Genomic DNA, 20,788 nt, shown 5'->3' on the forward strand with positions numbered 1-20,788 from the left:
GACAGCATCTTGCTACCGTTACTCATGCCTCATTTCTAATGGCTGTCTTGCATCTACTGAGACAATGGGGGAAAACCCCCCACAAAAGTGTTGCTATACACAACTTCATGTAATGTGAATACTCACAAAATTAATCGTTAATAGAATTGCAAAGCTAATTTATGCATTTTAATCTTACAATGCCGTTACCACTTTCATTATTCGACTTAGTATCAAGATAAGTTTTAGTCCCCAATACAAGGTTTCTTTTTTGGGGGGGGTTTAGTATTTAGGATCAAATAAAGTACAAATACAGTTTATTTCGGTAAGACATAACATACCATATAAACACAGCAAATTACATCATAATATCCATAAAACATTATATCTATAAAACATTAAACAAATAAAATCAACCTACAAGTTGAACAGTCACAATTTAATCAGAGTTCTCTTATAAGGCATGCTATAGGAACGTCAAAACAGCCCAGCCCACCTGAGCCTAATCTGCCTGTAACATATGATGCAGTGCAGGCTCATAACATTGAAAGCCCCTGCCCAGCAAAACAGGCTTCAATGTTTGATCCCTAATCGGTGAGAAGGTAGGACAAAACTGAAATAAATTGCCAGGTTTTCTTTAGATGACCCCACAGTAGGGACATAAGTGATCCACGCTCCCTTTAGACCAAGCCGATATCATGGCTCTCAGATGGATACAGTTAAAACAGGCCATTGAGACAGGAAAACGCAAGGACGGGTGATTGTCCCAGCTCAGATATTTTTGAAGGCCCGGGGACATAATAATCAGATGAGTCCTGTAAGCTGGCTTCATGAGCTCCAAAGACTCTCTGCTGGACAAGAGCGAGTGGAGCACTCTTGTTCTCGCAGACTTTGAAACCATGAAAGACAACTAAGTTGACCAATAGGAAATTATAATCTACCCCTGCTTCGACCAACCTCGTTTTCATATCTGAGATTGCCCGCGAGACATACATTTGTAAAAAAGGATCTTTGCTAACAATTTTCCCATAAGGTTTGGCAATGGTTAGTAAAAGAGGGGTTGATCTATGCCTCCCATGTCTCCAATTCGATTTCATGCTTTTTGCAGTCAATGGCTTTCTTATAGGCTGCATGTGCCCCAATTACATTCTTTATTGACATGTGGTTCTTCAGGATTCTTAGCAGGGCAGATTTTAGTTTTGGACACTCCGCGTTCAACCACGTGGGATGGGGACTGCCCTTCCTTCTGCCCGCTTCCAAAGTGAATGTGGCTTAGAGGTTGGCCAAAAGGAGTGCAAAGTCTGACCAGGTAACCCCACAATCTGCACTGCCACTGAGGAGCCTTTCCAGAATCTGCCGGTTTTCGCTAACAATATCCCTCAGCAAACCCTGACAATCTGATTGCCATTCCAGCCGACGATACAGGGCAAGTGAAGGCATCACCTGAGAACTGGAGACACCTACCAGAAGCAAATTTCCCGGAGTCTAAATTCAAGCTGGATGGGAAGATGGTACCACCTATATCATACAATACCCTAAACCCGCTAACACAATTCCAAAACTTGACTTGGGCGCAAAAATAATCAATGGTCAAACAGCCCAAAGAAGATAGAAAAGTGAAGTTCCCCGGGTCATCCTCTGGATAGCGAGCAGTGACTGAGTGCAAACCCCACCCATAGAGGAGTTTCCAAGGCCTATCCCCCTCCCTACAGGTTCTAGCATCTTTCATGATGGGAGGCAGAATACCAGGCCTTTGTCATCTTCCAGCGGGTCAAACAATGTTTCATTATGTGTAGCCCCACCCATACAGGAGTTTCCAGGGCCTATACCCCTCACTACAGGTTCTAGCATCTTTCATGACGGGAGGCAGAATACCAGGCTGTTGTCATCTTTCAGCGGGTCAAACGATGTTTCATTAGGTGTAATACCCATCTTTGCATTGAAATCCCCCCCATCCCCCAGAAGGAGAAATAAGTAGTTTGTAGCCACCCAGCTCACCAAATCCCCCATCACAGAGAATAGTGTTGATGGGCACTTCTTGCCAAATTGGACATGCAGGCTATTATAAAAATTAACCACCAGCACATCTCAGCCAATTGTCCCACATATTTTCAGCACTTGCAAAAAAGGGGAAGACTCCAGATGGAAGGCCTCGCTCACAAGGGGGAGTGTGTAACCAGTATGCAAAACCCTCTGTGTCAACGCCATCTCAAGCTTTTCAGTGCCGGTATAGAATACGACATAAATCCCTCAACAACTACGTCCTTCATGGCCCAGGTTTCCTGTATTAATGTAATATAAATTCCTTCAAGGAGTACCATAGAGTCCAGGTGGCCTGATCTGCCATTAATGCCATATTCCAGGACATAGATACCAGGGATTCAGTCGGCCTATGGCAAGACGACGACACAGACAAATAGTCCGACAGTTCATCAGCAGTATGAAGGTCCCTACTGGGCATACCATCACCAGAACAATACTGAGGCTCCCTCTCAGCTAAGACCCTACACTCCCTGCAATTGCTTAGTTGGGGGTACCATGATAGCTGTAGCGTACAGCCTTTGCTGAGTCTGCTGCAAGATTTGGAAGGGTACTGGAGGGCTACCTCAACCTCGCCTCCAATTCAAAGATGGGTTTTAATATTTAGTTGCCATTACAAAGTGCCTTTTTGGGGGGGATTTAGGATTTATGATCTTATTTAAATTCTCCAGAGCCATCCGCAATGGTCTCAGAAAAACCTATCCTTCTCCTGGTTATTCTGTTTACTATCATTTAAGACTTTGTTTTGTAAAAACAGTATGGTGTGCTACAACTATAATCCTCTCACTTCTTTTACTACCTGTTTTTGTTGGTCGCTCCATCATGTAAAGGCAACCTGGGTTTTTATTAACAATAACATATATTTGCCAATATTATTTCAGGCACATTTTACACTATTTAAGTGTCATACGCATGTCTTTTCAATATTATAATTGTCACTTGTCCACCCCAGTACAGGCTCTTGCAATTAAAAGCAGCATCTATCAGTTCTGTTTCCATTTCAGTTTATCTTGAATATCTTTACGACCACAATACTCATTACATTCTTCTTGCTACCATTGTCACCATATGCCAGTAATATCCATATTCATCCTGGCTACACAATCTAAATTGGCACAGAATTTCCAAATTAGTACACATTCTTTCGTCGGAATCCCCCCATTTCATGGTTTGTTTTGAGACCCCTTGCAATAGTCCGATATTGACAGATCATGTTTGCCTCCATATGTCATAGACGTTTCGCTCTGTCCCCGCCTCTGGGGTTGGGGTGGGCAAGTCTCAGACCAGAAAATCGTATTCCAGTTTGCCATTCAATTGATGTTTTTCTTGCCAGTGTATCGAAAATGGTAGTCTGAGGGTCATCATTCTGTAAGGTATGTAACTGTTCTCTTATCCCTATCCTTATTCTTATTTCTAGGATGGTGCAGCCAATATATATGAGGGCACATAAACAAATGATGGCATACACTGCAAACTTAGACTTGCAATTTATAAAATCTCTGATTACAAAAGTGTTAGGAAAACCTCTTGGTCCTTTTGGATGCGCTGTAGAAAACATAATTCCCAATACCTAAAGTGGAAACTAAGATGGCGCCTCCTTGATTCCCTAACCAAAAGTACAGATTACCGGTATAGTCCTTTTCAAAGATGGCAGCCAGCCGGCTGTCACAGTTCCCATGTAAATACACCATTCTGATGAGGAAAGTGCGTTGCTACTTCGCCCCTTTTTGAAATTTGCCTTAGCCATCGCTTGGCCAATTTTGGCATCCTTCTCTGCAAATTTCCTAAATTTGCGCTGCTACTCCATTTCGCTTGCACGAAACCTTTCCTTCTACTCGCTCCGTTTCTACTTCCTTGCCTTCTGTCTCCCTCTCTGCCTTCCTGTGCTTTTCCCTTTTTCTCTTCTTCCTTATTCTGTGTTTCCTCTCGCTCTTTTCAAGAATTCCTCCTTCCGTGCTCGGCTCTAACCTTCAGAGCCATCCCCTTCTCCTTCCTTTGCTGTGAGCTCGCACTCTGGTATTCTCTCCCTACGCGAGCATTACGGCCAACCCCCTTTCCGCTTCATTCATTTTGTTTCAAGTCTCCTCTCCTGTCCTCTCACCTTACCTTCTATCTGCCTCACGTTTCCTTCTGCTGCTTGTTAGTTTCCTCTCTTTTATCCTTCCAGCTGTTAAGTATCATCTACCTTCCGCCCCTACTGGAATACAATCCTCCTTACTACCTCATTGTTCTTCCTGAATTCCATACTGCCAGCTGAGTGTTTCTTCACTTGCAGGATCCTAAAACTGCACTGCCTGTTCTCCGCTGCTTCTTGGCAATTTACTGCTACTGTTCCTTATCCACAAGATAGCTCAACGAGGTGGGAAGTCACTTCTGCCTGGTTTTCTTCCGCACAAGGGTTTCCCGAGGGTACAGCCCGAGGGTGCACTGAGCCCAGATTCTGGCCTCTGAACACCCAGCGGGACGCTCACAATTTCTCCTGACTCTGAGACGAACTAACTGTGAGTACTTACTCTTGTTGCTAACAAAAAGGTTCTTTCACCTTCTTATACATACTTTTCATTTCTGTTCCAAACTGGTACATGCTACATGTGTCACACTTGAAAAATCCAGTCAAATTTCGAATTATCCATGTTTTTGAGATTTGATCGGTTTCAAATAGGATGGGCTGACCATAGTTTTAATTGTGGGTGCTCTGGCATATACAAAAGTGGGGTTCTTATTGATATATTCTGATGACTTTAAAAGAGCTTAAACATGTTGTGACTGTAACTTGAGTAATTGATGATCATCCTTACCAAATGGCTATTTATGTTCTTGTCCCTTTTTATGGGTTTCAGTAGTTCACTCCCTCGTTTGCTGGCTGCTGCCATATTTTCCTCTTAATAGCCCCTCTCTTTGAATCTTGTTTTCAGGATCTCACATTCTTTTGTATACTCTGCCATCTCACTACAATTTCTTCTTCCCAAAATATATTGCTAACTTGGAATATTTTTGATGATGCTTGATTTATGGCAACTGGTAGTATAGAGTTTACCTCAATTGCCTTTCTGTATGTTTTGTACATTATCTGAAAATGTTTACATAAAGATATACATATAAAAAGTCAATTTCATGTGGATGTGAAGTTCAATTGAATTCTATTCCAAAACGCATTGTTATTCAGAAATTCTACATAGTCCTGCAATGCACTCTCATCACCCTGCCAGATCATAAAAACATCATCTATATATTGTGCCCATAACTTTATACCTGATGTCCATAAATTCTCTCCATGCACATATTGATTTTCAAAAAGGCCCATAAATAAATTTGCCGATGAGGGGGCATTATTGGCCCCCATTGTAACTCCTTGTGTTTGTCGATATATTGTGTTATTAACTATAAAGACATTGGGCCTCATTATGACTGAGGCGGTAGCCGTGCCAGTAAATACCGGCACGGCTGCCGCCGGAGTCATACCAGGTGGGCGAAAAGACACCTGCGAGCAGACCTCGTAGTTTGCCGGTCTGGTAACAACGGTACCGGCAAGCTTACCGGTACTGTTGTTACCGGACCGGCAAGCACATAATGAGGCCCATTGTTCATCAATGTAAATTTCAACATCTCCTCAAGCATCATCACATGCATCAAATAAGAAGCAGACATATCTGCATATGTAAAATGTATTGTTTCTAGCGCTAAATCATGGCAACTGGACATATATAACGCTTTAACATCCAAGGTGACAAAGCAAAATTTGGCAGACCATTCAAAATGTTCTAGCAGCTGCAAAAGATGCATAGTATCACGTGGGTAGGATGGTACTTTAACAACCTCTCTTGTCTGGCTCGCATCTATATACTTGGAGAATGTTTCTGTTATCCATCCCATCCCACTGACAGTTGGTCATCCTTCGGGAATTAAGTCATGTGCTTTGTGCACTTTTGGTAGGCAGTAAATTGATGGTAAATTGGGATATCTTACTAACAGAAATTGTTTTTTTCTTCTGTTACCAGCCCAGTCCTGACCCATTTGACAACTAATTCCATTGCTAGTGTATTGATTTTTTGGTGGGGTTACCTTTAATGATTTTATAGCATCCTGTTTGATTTAGATGTGGTTCTCCAATTTTGAGCTTTCAGAAATATATCAATCACGTTTTAAGTATCAAAAACTGGAATAAATCTAGATGTGTCCTTCATCTGTTAGTCTGTTAGATGTTTAGGATCTATGTCTAAGTCTCTAAGGAAGTCCAATTTGTCTATTAGGTCCTGTCCTTCCAGAGATAGTAACAATTGGGTATTGCCAATATCTTTTACTGATACATCACTATCCAATACATCTTCAATCACAGCACTTCTCTTTGGTTGTTTATTATGAAGAAAAAAATCTTGAAAATGTAAATAGGTCAACTTTGGTCTCGGGAGGATAGCTCAGGGGCAATGCGCTCGCATTGGAAGCAAGATGACGCAGTGTACCACAGGTTCGATCCCCGGCTCCGCGCTTAGGATCCTCTGGGTATTAAGCGTGTTATAAATAACCAATTACAATTACAAAAAAAGTTGTGTCTGGGTCCAATTATTGTCAATAGTGGCAGCAAAGGATAAAGCCTTATTTAGTACATCCAACTCTGATTGTATTAGTACTCTATTGGAGAGATTAAGCACTAAACTGTTTGAATCCGTGGTCTCTGCTGTTTTTGAGACAAGGAATTGGTTATCCGTTTTCTATGTATTTGCCCGCCTCTTCCGCCCCTACCTCTTCTGGTTCCTCTCCTAGTCCTTGACTGGTTGTAGTACCTGTTATTGGTGGATCTTGGAATCTTACTAATTTTTATTTGGTCTAAAAAACTGTTCTTGCTTTTGGTTACACTAATCCCTCCAGATATATCTGTCTCACTGTCAATATCTGAGTTTCCTGGTGACGTATTTTGGGTACTTTGTCTCGAGTGGACCTGCGGATTCTCATCATATTTAGGCTGGAACGAGTACACCCTATCTTCTAGACAATTCTTATCTTGAAATAATTTTTGAGATTTTCTTAATTTTACCTCATTTTGGTGGACTTTAAGTATCTCATACATTTTCTTATACTTTCTGTCCAGAGTATTTGTAAGGAAATTCATTTGTTGTATCTCTACTTTCAAGCTTTCACCAAGTGTCACCACTCTATTGTGTTCCCTAGTGGCGTGTTCCTCTGGAAGCTGAATCATTACTTTAGAACTTTGATTTAGGTTTGTCTCTGATTTTTCAGCCAAGTCTGAATCATCCGGTGTATTGAAGGCCAGGAAAATAATTATTCTTAGCCTTCTTGGGATTCTATCCTGTTCTGGATACTGTTTTAGGGTTGTTTTCTCCCAGTACTTATTTATTTCTTTTTTGGATAATCTTTCCAGCCTGAAAAATGTTAGTCTAAGTGTCTCTAATGTATTACTTATAGTTCTTAAGCCATTAGATGTACTACCTTTGGGTTCCAATAGTGCCTTAATATCCTCATTTCTACTCTCTAGATAGTCTGCCATATTGTTTGTTGATGTGTTGGGAGCTCAACCGTGATGAATAAATGTAACCTAAAGATTGTGGGCAGCAACCGGTCAGAACCTCTACCACACTTTGTTGTATGATAGTTCTTAAGAGTTAGTCTTCTTCCTTTAATATGGTGGTTGGCCAGCAATGGCCTGTGTTAGAAAAAGGCTCCAACCCCAGGCCTTCAAAACAATACATCAACCCATATAGTCTACCTGGCCACCTGCGCCACTACCACATTCATTGCACTTGGTAAATAAGAACTACAGAGTTGATACTCTTAACGGAAATAGATTTTAATCATTTAGGTGCATTATGCGTGTACAGCCGACATGTGAGTGAACCTATTTACAGGCCTTTTTCAGGGCTGTGTTTGGTTTCAACATGTTTACATTTTCATTTTTCATATTGGCAATGCACAATTCATACAATAACATTGATTACTTTCATATCATATTATAAGGATTAATTCCCCACATATTAATTCAAAACTAACCGGATAATCAACGTGGAGGCAAGCACAAAGGAGAAAATGAAGAGACAGAAAAACATAATAAACTCCATTAGTTCATAATTATTCCATCTTTACAAATTCACAATTTCATATTCAGCCCTTCAGAGTATCACAACATAACTACCTTCCAAATACGAATTATGAGCACCTCAAAAACTGAAGATCCCAGGTTCTTTGTGGCTTGGAGAAGAAAATAAAAGGAATATTGAACCGGCTTGGGTTGAGTTTGGAAACGGTTGCGTCAAATCTTGGTAATGTGAAAAAAATCATTAGAAACCTGGGACTGGATAGACACAATTGCCAGTGTAAGATCTACCAATCCTCCAAATCTTTTGTTGAAGGTGGAAAAAAAGGTGGGCTCACTCCCTCAATATCTTAGAAAGCTCCCAGAAAAAACAGCAAGGAACAACTTTCTGAGGCTCAGATTAAACGTGGTGCGTACTGGGGTAATACTGGTAAAAAGAAACCAAGGGGAGGAGGCAAGAAAGCTATGTGAACAATGTATACCTCCCAGCAAACAACCAAAAAGACATTTATTAATGAAGTGTGAAGGCACCTGGAATATAATAATTTCTTTTTTGTAAAGGTTTTCTTTTATAAACCAAAACAATTAAATTAAAAAAAAATAAGAATTATCAATTGACTCCGACCAACATTGTCTCCAAATAATGGAGACACCAAATTTCCCTTCATGAATTCTCAATTCCACATCTTATCTCAACGCTGGGATTTGATTTGCTGGTCTGAGACTTGTCCACCCCAATCGCAGAGGAGGGGACAGAGACAAACGTCTAAGACTGATGAAGGCAAAGATGATCTGTCAATATTAGACTATTGCAAGGGGTTCGATACAGACCATGAAATGGGAGTATTCCTATGATGACACATGCACTAGAGAATGGATACTAATTTGGAAATTCTGTGCCGATTGAGATTTGTGTAGCAGCCACAATGAATATGAATATTACTGGCGTATATGGTGACAATGGTAGCAAGAAGAATGTGATGAGTATTGGGATCGTAAAGATATTCAAGATAAATTGAAATGGAAACAGAACTGGTAGATTGTGCTTTTAATAGCAAGAGCCCGTACTGGGGTGGACAAGTGACAGTATAATATTGACCAGACATGGGTCATATCCCACATACATAAATAGATACATAAGTAATGCAAAATGTGCTTGAAATAATATTTGCAAATATGTTATTGTTAATAAAAAAAACAGGTTGCCTAATTAGGATGGAGCAACCAACAAAAACAGGTAGTAAAAGAAGTGAGAGGATTATAGTTGTAGCACACCATAATGTTGTATTTTAACACAACTGTGTCTTAAATTGTAGTAAACAGAATAACCAGGAGAAGGATAGATCATTCTGAGATCAATGTGGATGGCTCTGGAGAATTTGAATAAGATCCTAAATACTAAATCCCCTAAAAAGGGAAGTTGTAATGGGAACTAAAACCCATCTTGATACGAAGTCCAATAATGAAAGTGGTGATGGCATTGTAACATTAAAATTGATAAAATAGCTTTGCAATTCTATTAACAATTAATTTTATGAGTATTCACATTACATGAAGTTGTGTACAGTAACACTTTTGTGGATTTTTTCCCCCCACTCTCTGAGTAGATGCAAGACAGCGATTAAAAATGGGACATAAGTAACGGTAGTGAGATGCTGTTGACTTATGGAAATAAACGTGTCACGTCACATGGCACTGCATGTGACATCACATGCTGTATAACACATTGTTTCTTCTCCAAAATGGCTGCCGAAAGCAGCCGCATGGAATGCTGCCGATACGAATCTAGGAACCTTAAGTATGAAAATACAGAATTGTTACACAGGATGTAGGTCAATCTAGGCGAAAAAGAGCCATGTAACTCGCCCCTTTAATTTTATTATGTTACCCCTCCTTTTATTAGGGTATTGTGATTGCAATTGAACGGTCGGGCTAAATAATGAAGCTTGCATAAGGTGTTTAAGAAAGAAGGATGAGACAGGATTATTTTAAAAAACAATATGGAATCTTGATGGTATGTTTAAGTGGACATTTAGGCTAATGACGACAACATAATTTGATATTTGGCCATGGTTTTATCCTTGTAGAGACAAAATAACATTAGCTCTTGCTTTAAAAGCAAACGTCCTGATTCATGGATTGTTTGCGCCGAATAAAATGGGATTTGTGCGCCATTCTGCCCGGAAATCCCTGTTTAAAAAATGGGGATTTGCGGGCAGAATGGCACACAAATCCAGTTTATTTTGGCGCAAATAATCCATGAATCAGGGCCAAAGTGTTTCCCGCTAATTGCAGAGAATAGAGGAAAGCAGAATCCCATTTTGCAGTCTACAGAGATATTCTGGTCAGTTTAAGACTACCTGATGGAAAGGAATTTTGGAGGAAAGGGAGAGGATTCAAATTATGTATAGAAAAAAACACTTTTGAAATAAGTTATGTAGTAGTAGAATGTTTATTTCTGGAATACATAAAATACCCATAAAACAAACAGCTATTGAAAACTTAATTATACATCCCACAATAAAAGAATAAACAACATTCCACCCTCATAAAACAGTGCAATATTTTAAAATACAAAAGCCTTCAATTCAAGCCATTTTCATTAAATGTTTCCTCAAAGTCTGTGCATTCTTTCAAAATTATAATAAACCCCAAGCCAAACAGATTGAGTCCACCCATAATAGGTAGCAGTGCAGGTTCATACTGAAGGAATCCCTGGCTCCGCAAGAGTGGTTTAGCCGTGCAATCTCTAATTAAGGAGAAAGCTGGACAAAATAGTAAAAAATGGGGCAAGTCTTCATTGGGCGTGTCGCAAAAAAATACACAATGTATTTTCATTTCCATTGAACCAGGCCACAACCACTGCTCTCAGATGGATACAATTGAAGCGTGCCCTGGAAATAACTACAGGCTGTGCCTATCGCAAATATTTTTGCAGGCCTGGGTTCTCAATGATCGCATGTTTCCTATTAGCGGGCTTCTGGATCTTGGATGACGCCATAATATCCATAGTACGCTCGAAGATCCTTACTTTTATAGCTCTTAGAACCTTGGGCAGCATAACATCTCTCATAAGAAAATATTGTGCCATATCTCCTTCTGACAACATTGCCTGTACATGCCTAAGCCAGGGAATATTCAGGTAGGAGTCCCTAGGAACAAAGTGTTTGATTAACTCCGGAGTTAAACCAAACTCTAAGCCAATGATGTATGGGCTGAGCTGCAATGGAGTCGCTGATGAACCTGCAGCCCAATTAGATTTAACGACAAAGGGACAAAGCCATAAATCTTCAAGATTCAATAATTTTAGTAAATCTTGGATATTGTAACTGACCATTTGTTGCGTGCCACTGACAGTTAATGCATCAAAGCGTGGTGCACTGACTTATCAACCCATTAGCAAAAATATCAAATGAGCAAAAGAGCAATGTTTTTATTTTTTTTACGAATATTTAAAGCACAGTTGTACATTCACCTTGGTAGTTTAAGAAATCTACGATACATGCGCTATAGCTTGCAAGAGAGGCATTAGGCCAAATTCAGATCCATTATATTAACGGTTTGAAAGGTTTAAGGGCCCCATAATTACTCATGCTATTCTGCCCCATTTGCATATGGATTAAAGTATTTGCTCTACTCTGTGGAATTGTTAATAACTTCTTAAGAATGTTGTTTTCAGTAATAGTTAATTTTGCAACATTACTATGCCGCCAGAGTTCAGCTCTTTAGGCAGCAACAGCTTCGGATCTTTAGTCTTCTAGAGCGGGAACAGCTACATTATTGCCAAATGAAATAGAGAACCGTACTTTGTCTGACAAGAATGGTGTTGGATTTATCGAACTATTTCCTCATTTACCATCCAAATTAATTCTGATGCATGCTTAAGTAGTCAAAGAACATAACATCCTTAGTCACAATTTCGTTGATCTCAACATTAAATCAATTTGACCTTTCGACCACAGCATACTAATTTAGTTTCAATCTGGTTTATATCAATTTCTGAGAGCAGCACAAATGAATGAGCTTGTTCATTTGTTTCATTTCAAGAAAACCAGGATGCATTATCTGCGAATGAAAGAATTCCAACTGCACCCCGCCCCCGCCAATGTTGCAGTTTAGCATGGAGAGCAAACATTTCTTCAATTACGCCATTATGAATAAGGAGAATGAAATCGAACTGCTGTCTCCTCGTATGTTTTGCCTCGCCCAGAGTGTGCTTTCGTGCTCCGCCTTTTATCCGTGTGGGAAAGTGTGATGAAGTCAGGTGTGTGTAATGATCCGTAATTGCCTAACCTTGCATGACCAGGGTGTTGGGACATGTTAGGAATACGGCTGTGGTGTTAGTTAACAACTCTTCCACCCACAGTGCATTTCTTTTCTCTATCTCATGTTCTTTCCATATCCACCTCTCATCATTGGTTTCTCGCACTGGCCCTCTATTCTCTCCTTCACAACATCCTAATACCTTTGGGCACCTCTCTTCGACCAATTAGGATTATCCGATTCTCTTCCAACACTCCTAGCTTCTTCATCCCTGGGCACCTCTCATGTTATAGTAAATCTTTACAATAGCTCCCTTCTTCACCCCTTTAGTCACTGACCACCTTCCTCACCCTTGAGTCATCTCCATATAGCCCACTGGGACAGTCTCCTCCCATCTTCCTTGACCTTCCTCTCCCCTCCGGCATGGCTGGAATGCAGGGGTAGCTTGGCACGCGTGGCGCGAGTGGCCCCTACAGCTCTCACTATGGCCTCCGAAAAAGATGCATCCTCATTTTTATACAGTTGCAGTACCTTGAAGCTGCTGAAAGAGGGCAAGTTGTCCTTCACATTGCATTTGCACCAAAAATAACAGTGCTCCGAACATTAGCAGACATCGGTCCCTGGATGCATTATTCCAGTATTCACATTCATCTGAATATCTGCATATGCACCACACTGTCCAATAAACAATATGCAGTGCCTGTCCTGGACATCTCCTGGCTCTCTAGATCTGGATTACTGCCCTGATCATGTCCTGGAGCCTCATATCAAACTGACACATTTGGATTATGAACTCTGGGCCTCCACTCTGCATCTTTCATGGATCGCACTGTCGTATGAGATAACAGGCATCGGACTTCAATTCCTTCACAGTGACTTCACCTCTCTTCCCTCTGATATCCCATCCTCGTCAACAAAATGTGTAATGTCTGAGGTCCAGAAAAGTCGACAGGACGCAGTGATGAAGCAGGAGCCGGCAGGTGTAAAAGGTAAGTTCTTTATTCAAGTTACAGGGTATAAGCCAGAAGACGTGGGGAGAGCAAATATACTTCTGGTAGCATCTCCCATCCTGAAATGCCTAACTGTGATTCCTGGAACCCTGAGGGAACACAGGGTTCTAACCCAGCTAACATTCCATGGCTTGCATTGCCTGTGCAATGCATGCCTATATTACAAACCTCTATCCCACACTTCTTTTGTATTTAGCGTAAGGATTGGCAATAGGTTTTTCTTAGTCTAGGCCCTTTTATTTGACACAGCGCCACTAGGACTGCCGTATTTTTATTTTGATGGTCAACACTTGCTCACATCTTAGATTTAGGTTTAGTTTAGGCGTTTTTCCACCCTGCATTAATAGGTCAATAAACACCCTTGAACTGTGATCCCCCGTGTTCATCTTTACTTTTGCCACCACGAGGTCCTTACAGGCACTATTACAATTTACCACCAGATCAGATGCTGTACTGTTAGGGAGAATTCTCTGTTAAGGCTAATTTCCCAAACCTAGTGAGTCCCCCAGCAGCTTTGCTGGATTTTTGGGGTTTATTTTTTTCTCCTGCTAAGTGTGAGACTCTTTTTCTCCCACTCTTAGGCATGATTTGAGAATGTCCTTTGACTTTGTAATGTGTTTTTAATAATGTCTTTTACTCTATAGGGCTTCATGTGTTTTTGGTAAGTGTGTTACACAGCACCCTCAGTGCAGTAACACAGGGGTGTCATAGTGAACCCCAAACATAGACTCCATACCCTGGGACTGACTATTGTCTCCCAGGGCATGTAAAGTCACCATTGACTTTACTAGTCTTAAATTGTGAACAGAACCAGTACAAACCATCATATTGTGGAAGTACTGGTAGGGGTAATTCGATTGCCCTTGGGTCTGTTTTCCAAGGGGGCACTGTCCAGTCCCCCTTGTCGAGTTTCTGGCTGGTGGCAGTGGTTACCATGCAGAATATTCCACCAGAATATTTCCTATGGGATTTTCCCATTAATTTTAAATGCACCACTTTTTTGGTGCAATGTTAAAGATACCGCCGGGTTATTTATTTAATATTTATTCCCCCGTTGGGTCTTTTTGCCGGGACTTGGTTTTAAAATGGCATTTGTGTTCGCCTCTGTAACTCCAACCCAAGTCGAGCCCTTTGTTCCACTTTTGGCGGGCTTCTGCACAGAGGCCCCCAAAAGTGGTGCCACTCTGTCTGGGTCCACAGGATGTGTGGGAGGGGGGAATAGGCACCCTGGACTGAGTTGTCTTGGCAACTCAGGTCGCACTCTTGTGTGATTGGCCCAGTGGTGAGCCGCCCGGCTCACCACTTAGCATGTTTGAGTGACAGCTAGGACTGATAAATGGGGGTTTTGCTGCATAAAAGCAGGGCTTTGGGGACTAGAACTTCAGAAGTCGCCAAAGGACCTAAAGAATCCGAAGAGGGGAGAAGCTGAGCCATCTACAACGACGACACCACCGGTGGAGCCCTGCTGTACGAAACTCACCACTTTCCCGACGACAAAGAAGATCTTCTTCCAGGAGAGTCTTCTTCCCTTTGAGCTGGTGGGACCAACCAGTTCGTCTTTTGCGCATTACGCGCCATACTGGATCATCTCGTGGTGGAATCGCCCGTGCCAAGCACCCCGGCAGCCGGATAGCCACGCTTCACCACTACCGCGAATAAAAGGGTAGTACCTTTTAACCGGGAAACTCCGTGGTTGGTTTCTTCCCTGGCAGTGCAACGATCTCCAGCTTTCCTCCACGTCGAGATCTTCTCTTCTCCTGGACGAAGCACCAACTTGCACCCGCTGCCAGGAACAACTGCCCCCGCTGGAGCTTTCTCACCATTTCAGGTACTGTGTCCCGCTTGGTCTCCCTTGCAACCGACTGTCGAAGGTGTCCCGTAAATCATTGACTCTCTATCCTGGGGTGACCTTGGACCTGTTAACATTACCTTTCTCTCTTGATCCAACCTCTTTTTGACTTTCCTGCAAAGACTTTTAGTGCATTTCCACTGTGTGATCTTGGGTACATTCCGCCTTTTCTCTCTCCAAGAGTGGGCCTGGCCTATGAACTTTTTGCTCTACAGTAGACCCTGCCTTTCTTGACTTGCTGTGGTTCTTTAAAAGTGTTGGTATTGTGTGTTTTTCCTATTTCTGCCTTTTCTCTCCCTTTTTAAATAATTATTGGAGTGCCATCGATGGCTACGCGCTCACCTCTGTTTTGCTAAATAAGTGGTGTGTTAACCTAAACTTGTCAAATAATTAATTAGGGAGGTGTATATATTTCTAGTGACTGTGTTTGAACTTGCTTGACATATTAGTGCCAGTGTATTTTTACAAGTGTGTTTTTAAATAAATAATTATATACTTTCATACCAAAGCTCTGGTCAGTGTTTGCTTGTACTACTGTATTTTGAGCCCTATTGTGTATACTCTACATACTGCCTAACTCTTCTTGAGAGAAGTCTGACTGCTCAGCCACAGCTACCAGGTAAATCTGGGTGGTACAGACTGCGACCAATTGGGTTTACTGCTAACACCTGTAGTCTTAAACTTTTTGCAGTGGTCCCTAAGGGAACCGCACAGGTTTCTGCCTAACATCTACAGCTATCTTTTCATAGTTCATTATTGAGATCACCTTCCTGAATGTATCAATATGTGTGTCTGTGCTGTATTTATTCAAGATTAGTGGTAAAGTTTAGTATTTCTATCTTAGTAACAACATCCAAAGCCACAAGCATCTTCAACTGAAAACTCGCACACATGGATACTTGCAATTGAAAGGGCACTCTGGTCACAGGTAGTCGTACTGTCTTTTGAGTTGGACATTAAGTGATAATATGGAGCAAGATATTTTCATTGTGCAGTCATGTATGGAAGATGCATGTGCACTAGGAAAATGGACAATTCTGGCAGTATTACATTCCTTACTCTGCCATGTTTTATTTATGCAGCTTTGCTATGGTTTTCATTGTGTTGGCTGTGTTTCTTACTTCTTTCTGGACCATTGCATACCTTCTTACTTGCTTGTACCAGTTGATATTTCCCATCAAAATGCACTCTTAAGCTCCTCTTGCTCCATGAAATACTCTGATGTTGTCTCCTCTGATAGGACGGGAGCCTTCCATCTCAAGTGACACCAGGACTGACTCCTCGACAGAGAGCTACCATTATAAGCACTCTCACCATGAGTCTATGGTCAGCCACTTCTCCTCGGACTCGCAGGGTACAGTTATCTACAATGTTGAGAATGATGCAGCTTCCCAGAGCAGCAGGGATACAGGTGCCTAATTGATGACTGCAAACACTTTTGTTGTAATTTGATTAAATGTTTGATAATCCACCGTTCTTTTATATAATGGATCTTGACTATAAGATTGCATTAGAAATAATGCACAAGTTACTTACTGATATGTGTATGTTGTTGTTGATGCTGTAACCCGTGCACCACTGAATCAAGACACACAAATGCTAGGAAATAATCTTTGCTTTGCACTGTGTGGACTGGATTGGATGTCCAAGCCAAAAGCTTCATGAATTTGTGTTGAAGTAGTCAACCCATCAAAGCCTTCAAGCCTGTATGTTTTTTAAAAGGCACTAAACAGAGCACTTTTACTTTTCTAGACGGTATGTGAAAGATCTATTCAAGGAGCCGTGTCTTTTTAAAGTTTTATATCAAGGAACAGATTGAAGCTCTGATGCACGGTTTCCCTAAAAAGTGGTGTCTGGAGGCTGACATTGATTGAAAAGAGGCCTTACAGGGGAATATGTGTACCAATGGTTTTATTAACAGTCGAGAGTAAGAGTTTGGCCAAAATAAGAGAGTGATTGGTCTGAAATAAACTAAATGTTGTCAGGATGGTTGTAGTCCAGGGTTGGGTAATGCTTCAGTACAACTTAAAAAGACAAAAAAGAAAGCATATATTAGGGGAAGTACATGGTTTTCAAACATAAGTCCTCCCAATTGTCAGGATGTCTTGGGCCGGGTCTCTCTTGGTCGCTTAATACTATTAGCAGTAAATAAGTAGTCTGGGCTATGCCTCACTGAAACCCGTTTTTCCACAGTTCTCAGGATCACTACTCCTTGGAAATCCTCCAATTTCAGCTCTGGATTTGAAGCGTAGGGGAGGACTCTGTAAGTGGACTAAGTAAGCACAGTCATAAGTGGCATGGCCCTCCTTCTCTCCCCAAAGGTTCTTGTTATCCAGCCAGCTGTTACACGCCATCTTCCCTTTGTTCCTCACCTTAACCTAAGTGTATCCTTCTGTATCTTCGGTCAACAACCTCCACTTCTTCATTCTTTATCTCCCACATCTCTTCTAGTGTGCATTCTTCTACTTCCTCCTTGACCTTCTTCTTCCCAACCATCTGGGTCTTGCTCTTCCAAGGCTGCTTAGGTCTCTTTCAACTTGTCCTTGCCCAGCCTCCTGTCTCCTCCTTACCCCAGTCTTCTGGACCTCTCTTCCAGCCTCCTTTATTCTGCTCCCCTCAGTCTCCGGGCTTTCCCATCCAGTCCCCAGTCTCCAGCTCTTGTTCCTTCTCCAGCTACTGTTAAATTCCCAACCAGCTCCAAATTACCTCTTCCTCCTAAATCTGCCACCAACTCACTGAGTGCTTGGCTCCGCCTTCCAGCCTTTCTCTGGTGTAAGTGATCTTGTGTGTGGACGCTCAGCGGAGATTCCATGCTGGGCTCCCCTCTTGAGGATTGCTTCCTGCCTTTGAGAGAGACAAAGGATTGGTCTTTCCTCTCCACATTGGCAGTCCTGTTTCTAACCGGTTTTAGATTTCCAAATGTCCTTGGGTATGGGTGAACTCATTTGTACAGTGTTAATATAAGGTGCTTGGGAGTCCTTCTCTGGGCCTGGCTGGTTTCTAAGTGTCTTCTGAGCTGCTTCTACAAGAACAAAGTTTGTCATCTTTTGAGTTCCTAACTTCCTCTTCAGGTTGCTGTAATATGGACTGACTTGTGGATTTCAACCCTGGAGAGGGCTTTCAGTTCTGAAGTCTGACTTGAGACTTGCTAGACCCTCGCGTTGGGCAGTCTCCTTTCTGGTTGTCACACTCCCTGTCCTCGTGGTGGACTCGCTTAACCTATCTGTTCAAAAGGGGAGGCTTTGTGTGATGACTGGTTTACTGATTTACTGGCCTAGCTTGGCTACCTCTCTTTCTCTTTGTAGATTCAGGAGCAGTTTCTGCTCCCGCACAAGGGGACAGGTGCAGCCAGGACCAAAAGGCTGTAGCTCTTCTATTCCCTTTAATGGACAGGCGCATCTACAGAAGCACTATGATGAGGCCCTGACAAGGGGCGTGGCTAGGGGCGTGGCTGACTGTCATGCTGTGAAGACGTGTTCTCTTGAGCTCCTGTGTGATTTGTAAAAATCCTTGCAGAAAGACATTTAAACATGCATCTTGGTGCCACTGGTGCATGTACAGAAGCGACAGTCCCTGGAGGTGCAGCCTAGGTCATACCAACGAGACACACAGCTGAAGTGGTCAAAACAAGCCCATTGTTGAAGTGGGCCCATGCGCCGGGATAATACCAAGGTGGCAGCGGGCTCCGGTGCTATAATATGCTGCACCTGAACTTGGAGACAGAGCGGTGAGAAAGTAGGGCGGCAGCAACGCGTTGTAAGTTTTTCCTGCAGACCCGCCCTATGTAGTATAATTGCAGCAGGTGCCTGGTGTCGCAGACTCTTAACCTTCGGCAGTGCAGTGAACCAGTGACGCCCAGCGAAGTCGGCTGTTGGCATTGAGACGCGGAGCGAGCATTAAGGGATAGCCGGCGTGGAAGCGAGCTGTGCACCGACACCAAGAGGAGCAGCTACAGCTGCCGCAACCTAGAAAACTAACAGGACTGTATGGAGGCATAGCAAATGTCAGTAAGTGAACTGGAAAACAGGGGAAGCCCCACTCTAACATCTGCAGGAAAGGGCAAGGGAGTAAGTGATCGCGCGGGCTATATCAGATCTCCATAAGCGCAGAAGACTGCGTCACAGGGGAGACGAGGCAGCCGCCCCACTCTAATCTGGTGGAGGGGAGATCAAGGGTAACACAGGCACCGCTATATGGGGTCCTTGGAGTGAGGTACCATAATTGCTATGGTGCCAGGCAGCCCAAAAGGAATAGTGCGCACGGGCCATTACACATTTAAAGCACCAGAATAGGCGTCTGCACGAGAAGCGCGTGGAGCAGGCCATTGCGACTAGCGGTTATCGGGCGCCTGCGACACAACAGAAGAATAAGCCCTTGAAGACTCAACGCAGGTGGCAAAACAGTCATTGCTCAGCCTAAGGTTACCCTATACCCACAAGAGCCCTACACATGCCATCCAAGACTCCTAAAAGCAGATCAAAACAACCTACAATAGACTCCTTTGCAAGAAGAGGGGAAACAACAGTGCCTGTCTAGTCGGTAACCCCGGGACAGCCAAGTGTGATGGAACAAACAAACTTAGATCAAAAAGTGCTAGCAGCAATAGCCGATTTCAAAACTTCACTGGAAAGTAAGATGGATGCCATTAGCCTAAACGTCACTCTTCTGAGACAAGATGCGCAGGCATTATCCGAAAAGACTGGGACGCTCGAGAAGCAGGTAGAGACGAATACGACAGACCTTAAAGACTTCATGAAGGACTCTGCGATAATGCAACAGCAGGTAAGGAACCTGGAAGGGAGAGTAGAAGATGCAGAGGGGAGGGCCAGGAGGAACAACGTCAGGATTATAGGCCTCCCTCAGGTGAACGAAGGAGCGAACCCAACAAACGTTATAGAAAATCTACTGTTGCAGGAGATAGGCTCTGGGAACCTCGCACAATGCTTCACAGTGGCGCTTGCACACAGTTCCCTCGCTAGGAAACTACCTACTGGGGCGCTTCTGCAACCCATTATCGCGAGGATCTTGAACTATAAAGATAGGGAAAAGATCCTGGAATGTTTTAGGACGGGGCCACGATACAGCGGGCATCATCAAAAATTATGGCATACCTGGACTACACTCTCCAAGTACAGAAATTTAGAATGCACTTAGCCTCCACTAAAAGGAGACTTCGGAAGTCCAAGCACAAATATATGTTGCTATACCCAGCAAAGCTGAAGGTCATATACAAAAGCCGGGCTACCTTGTTTGAAACCCCAGAAAAATCACACAGGTGGATGGATACAGAGCGGTGTCCAGTTAAAGGATCGATTAGTAAAGGTTCGAATGCAAAAGGTGAGAGTCAATAAATTCAATTTTTTTTTTAAATATATACTTTTTGGGGGTTCCGTGTAGGTAAAAAAAGTGGTTTTTACACAAAAACAGGGGTTGGGCCCCCCCCAAAAAAAAAAACAATTTAAAAACAAAATTAAATTTTTTCGAACCTTTTGTTTTCGGTCCTTTTGATTCGAACCAAATGTAATTCGAACCTTTGACCTATAACCATACAGAGCATCTGCCATTGAATGCTGAGAAACAGATGAACGATGATGCAAAGGT

The 20,788-nt window shown here is 42.4% G+C and overlaps 1 protein-coding gene across 7 annotated transcripts in view; it reads left to right on the forward strand.

Annotated features, from left to right (window-relative positions):
- The window catches only part of USP54 (ubiquitin specific peptidase 54), a 2,840,272-nt gene that overhangs the window by 1,426,262 nt on the left and 1,393,222 nt on the right, over positions 1–20,788 (forward strand). For 6 of the 7 annotated variants that reach the window (XM_069610693.1, XM_069610692.1, XM_069610695.1 and 3 more), the window contains exon 11: positions 16,428–16,598. The exons of the other annotated variant lie outside the window; for it this stretch is intronic. In XM_069610693.1, coding sequence (XP_069466794.1) covers positions 16,428–16,598 — 171 coding nt within the window. The remainder of the gene's footprint in view (positions 1–16,427; positions 16,599–20,788) is intronic. 7 annotated transcript variants of the gene reach the window in all.

This window comes from Ambystoma mexicanum, chromosome 8, assembly GCF_040938575.1.
Source record: "Ambystoma mexicanum isolate Mex_15411 chromosome 8, UKY_AmexF1_1, whole genome shotgun sequence".
In the NCBI taxonomy this organism is placed as follows: Eukaryota; Metazoa; Chordata; class Amphibia; order Caudata; family Ambystomatidae; genus Ambystoma; species Ambystoma mexicanum.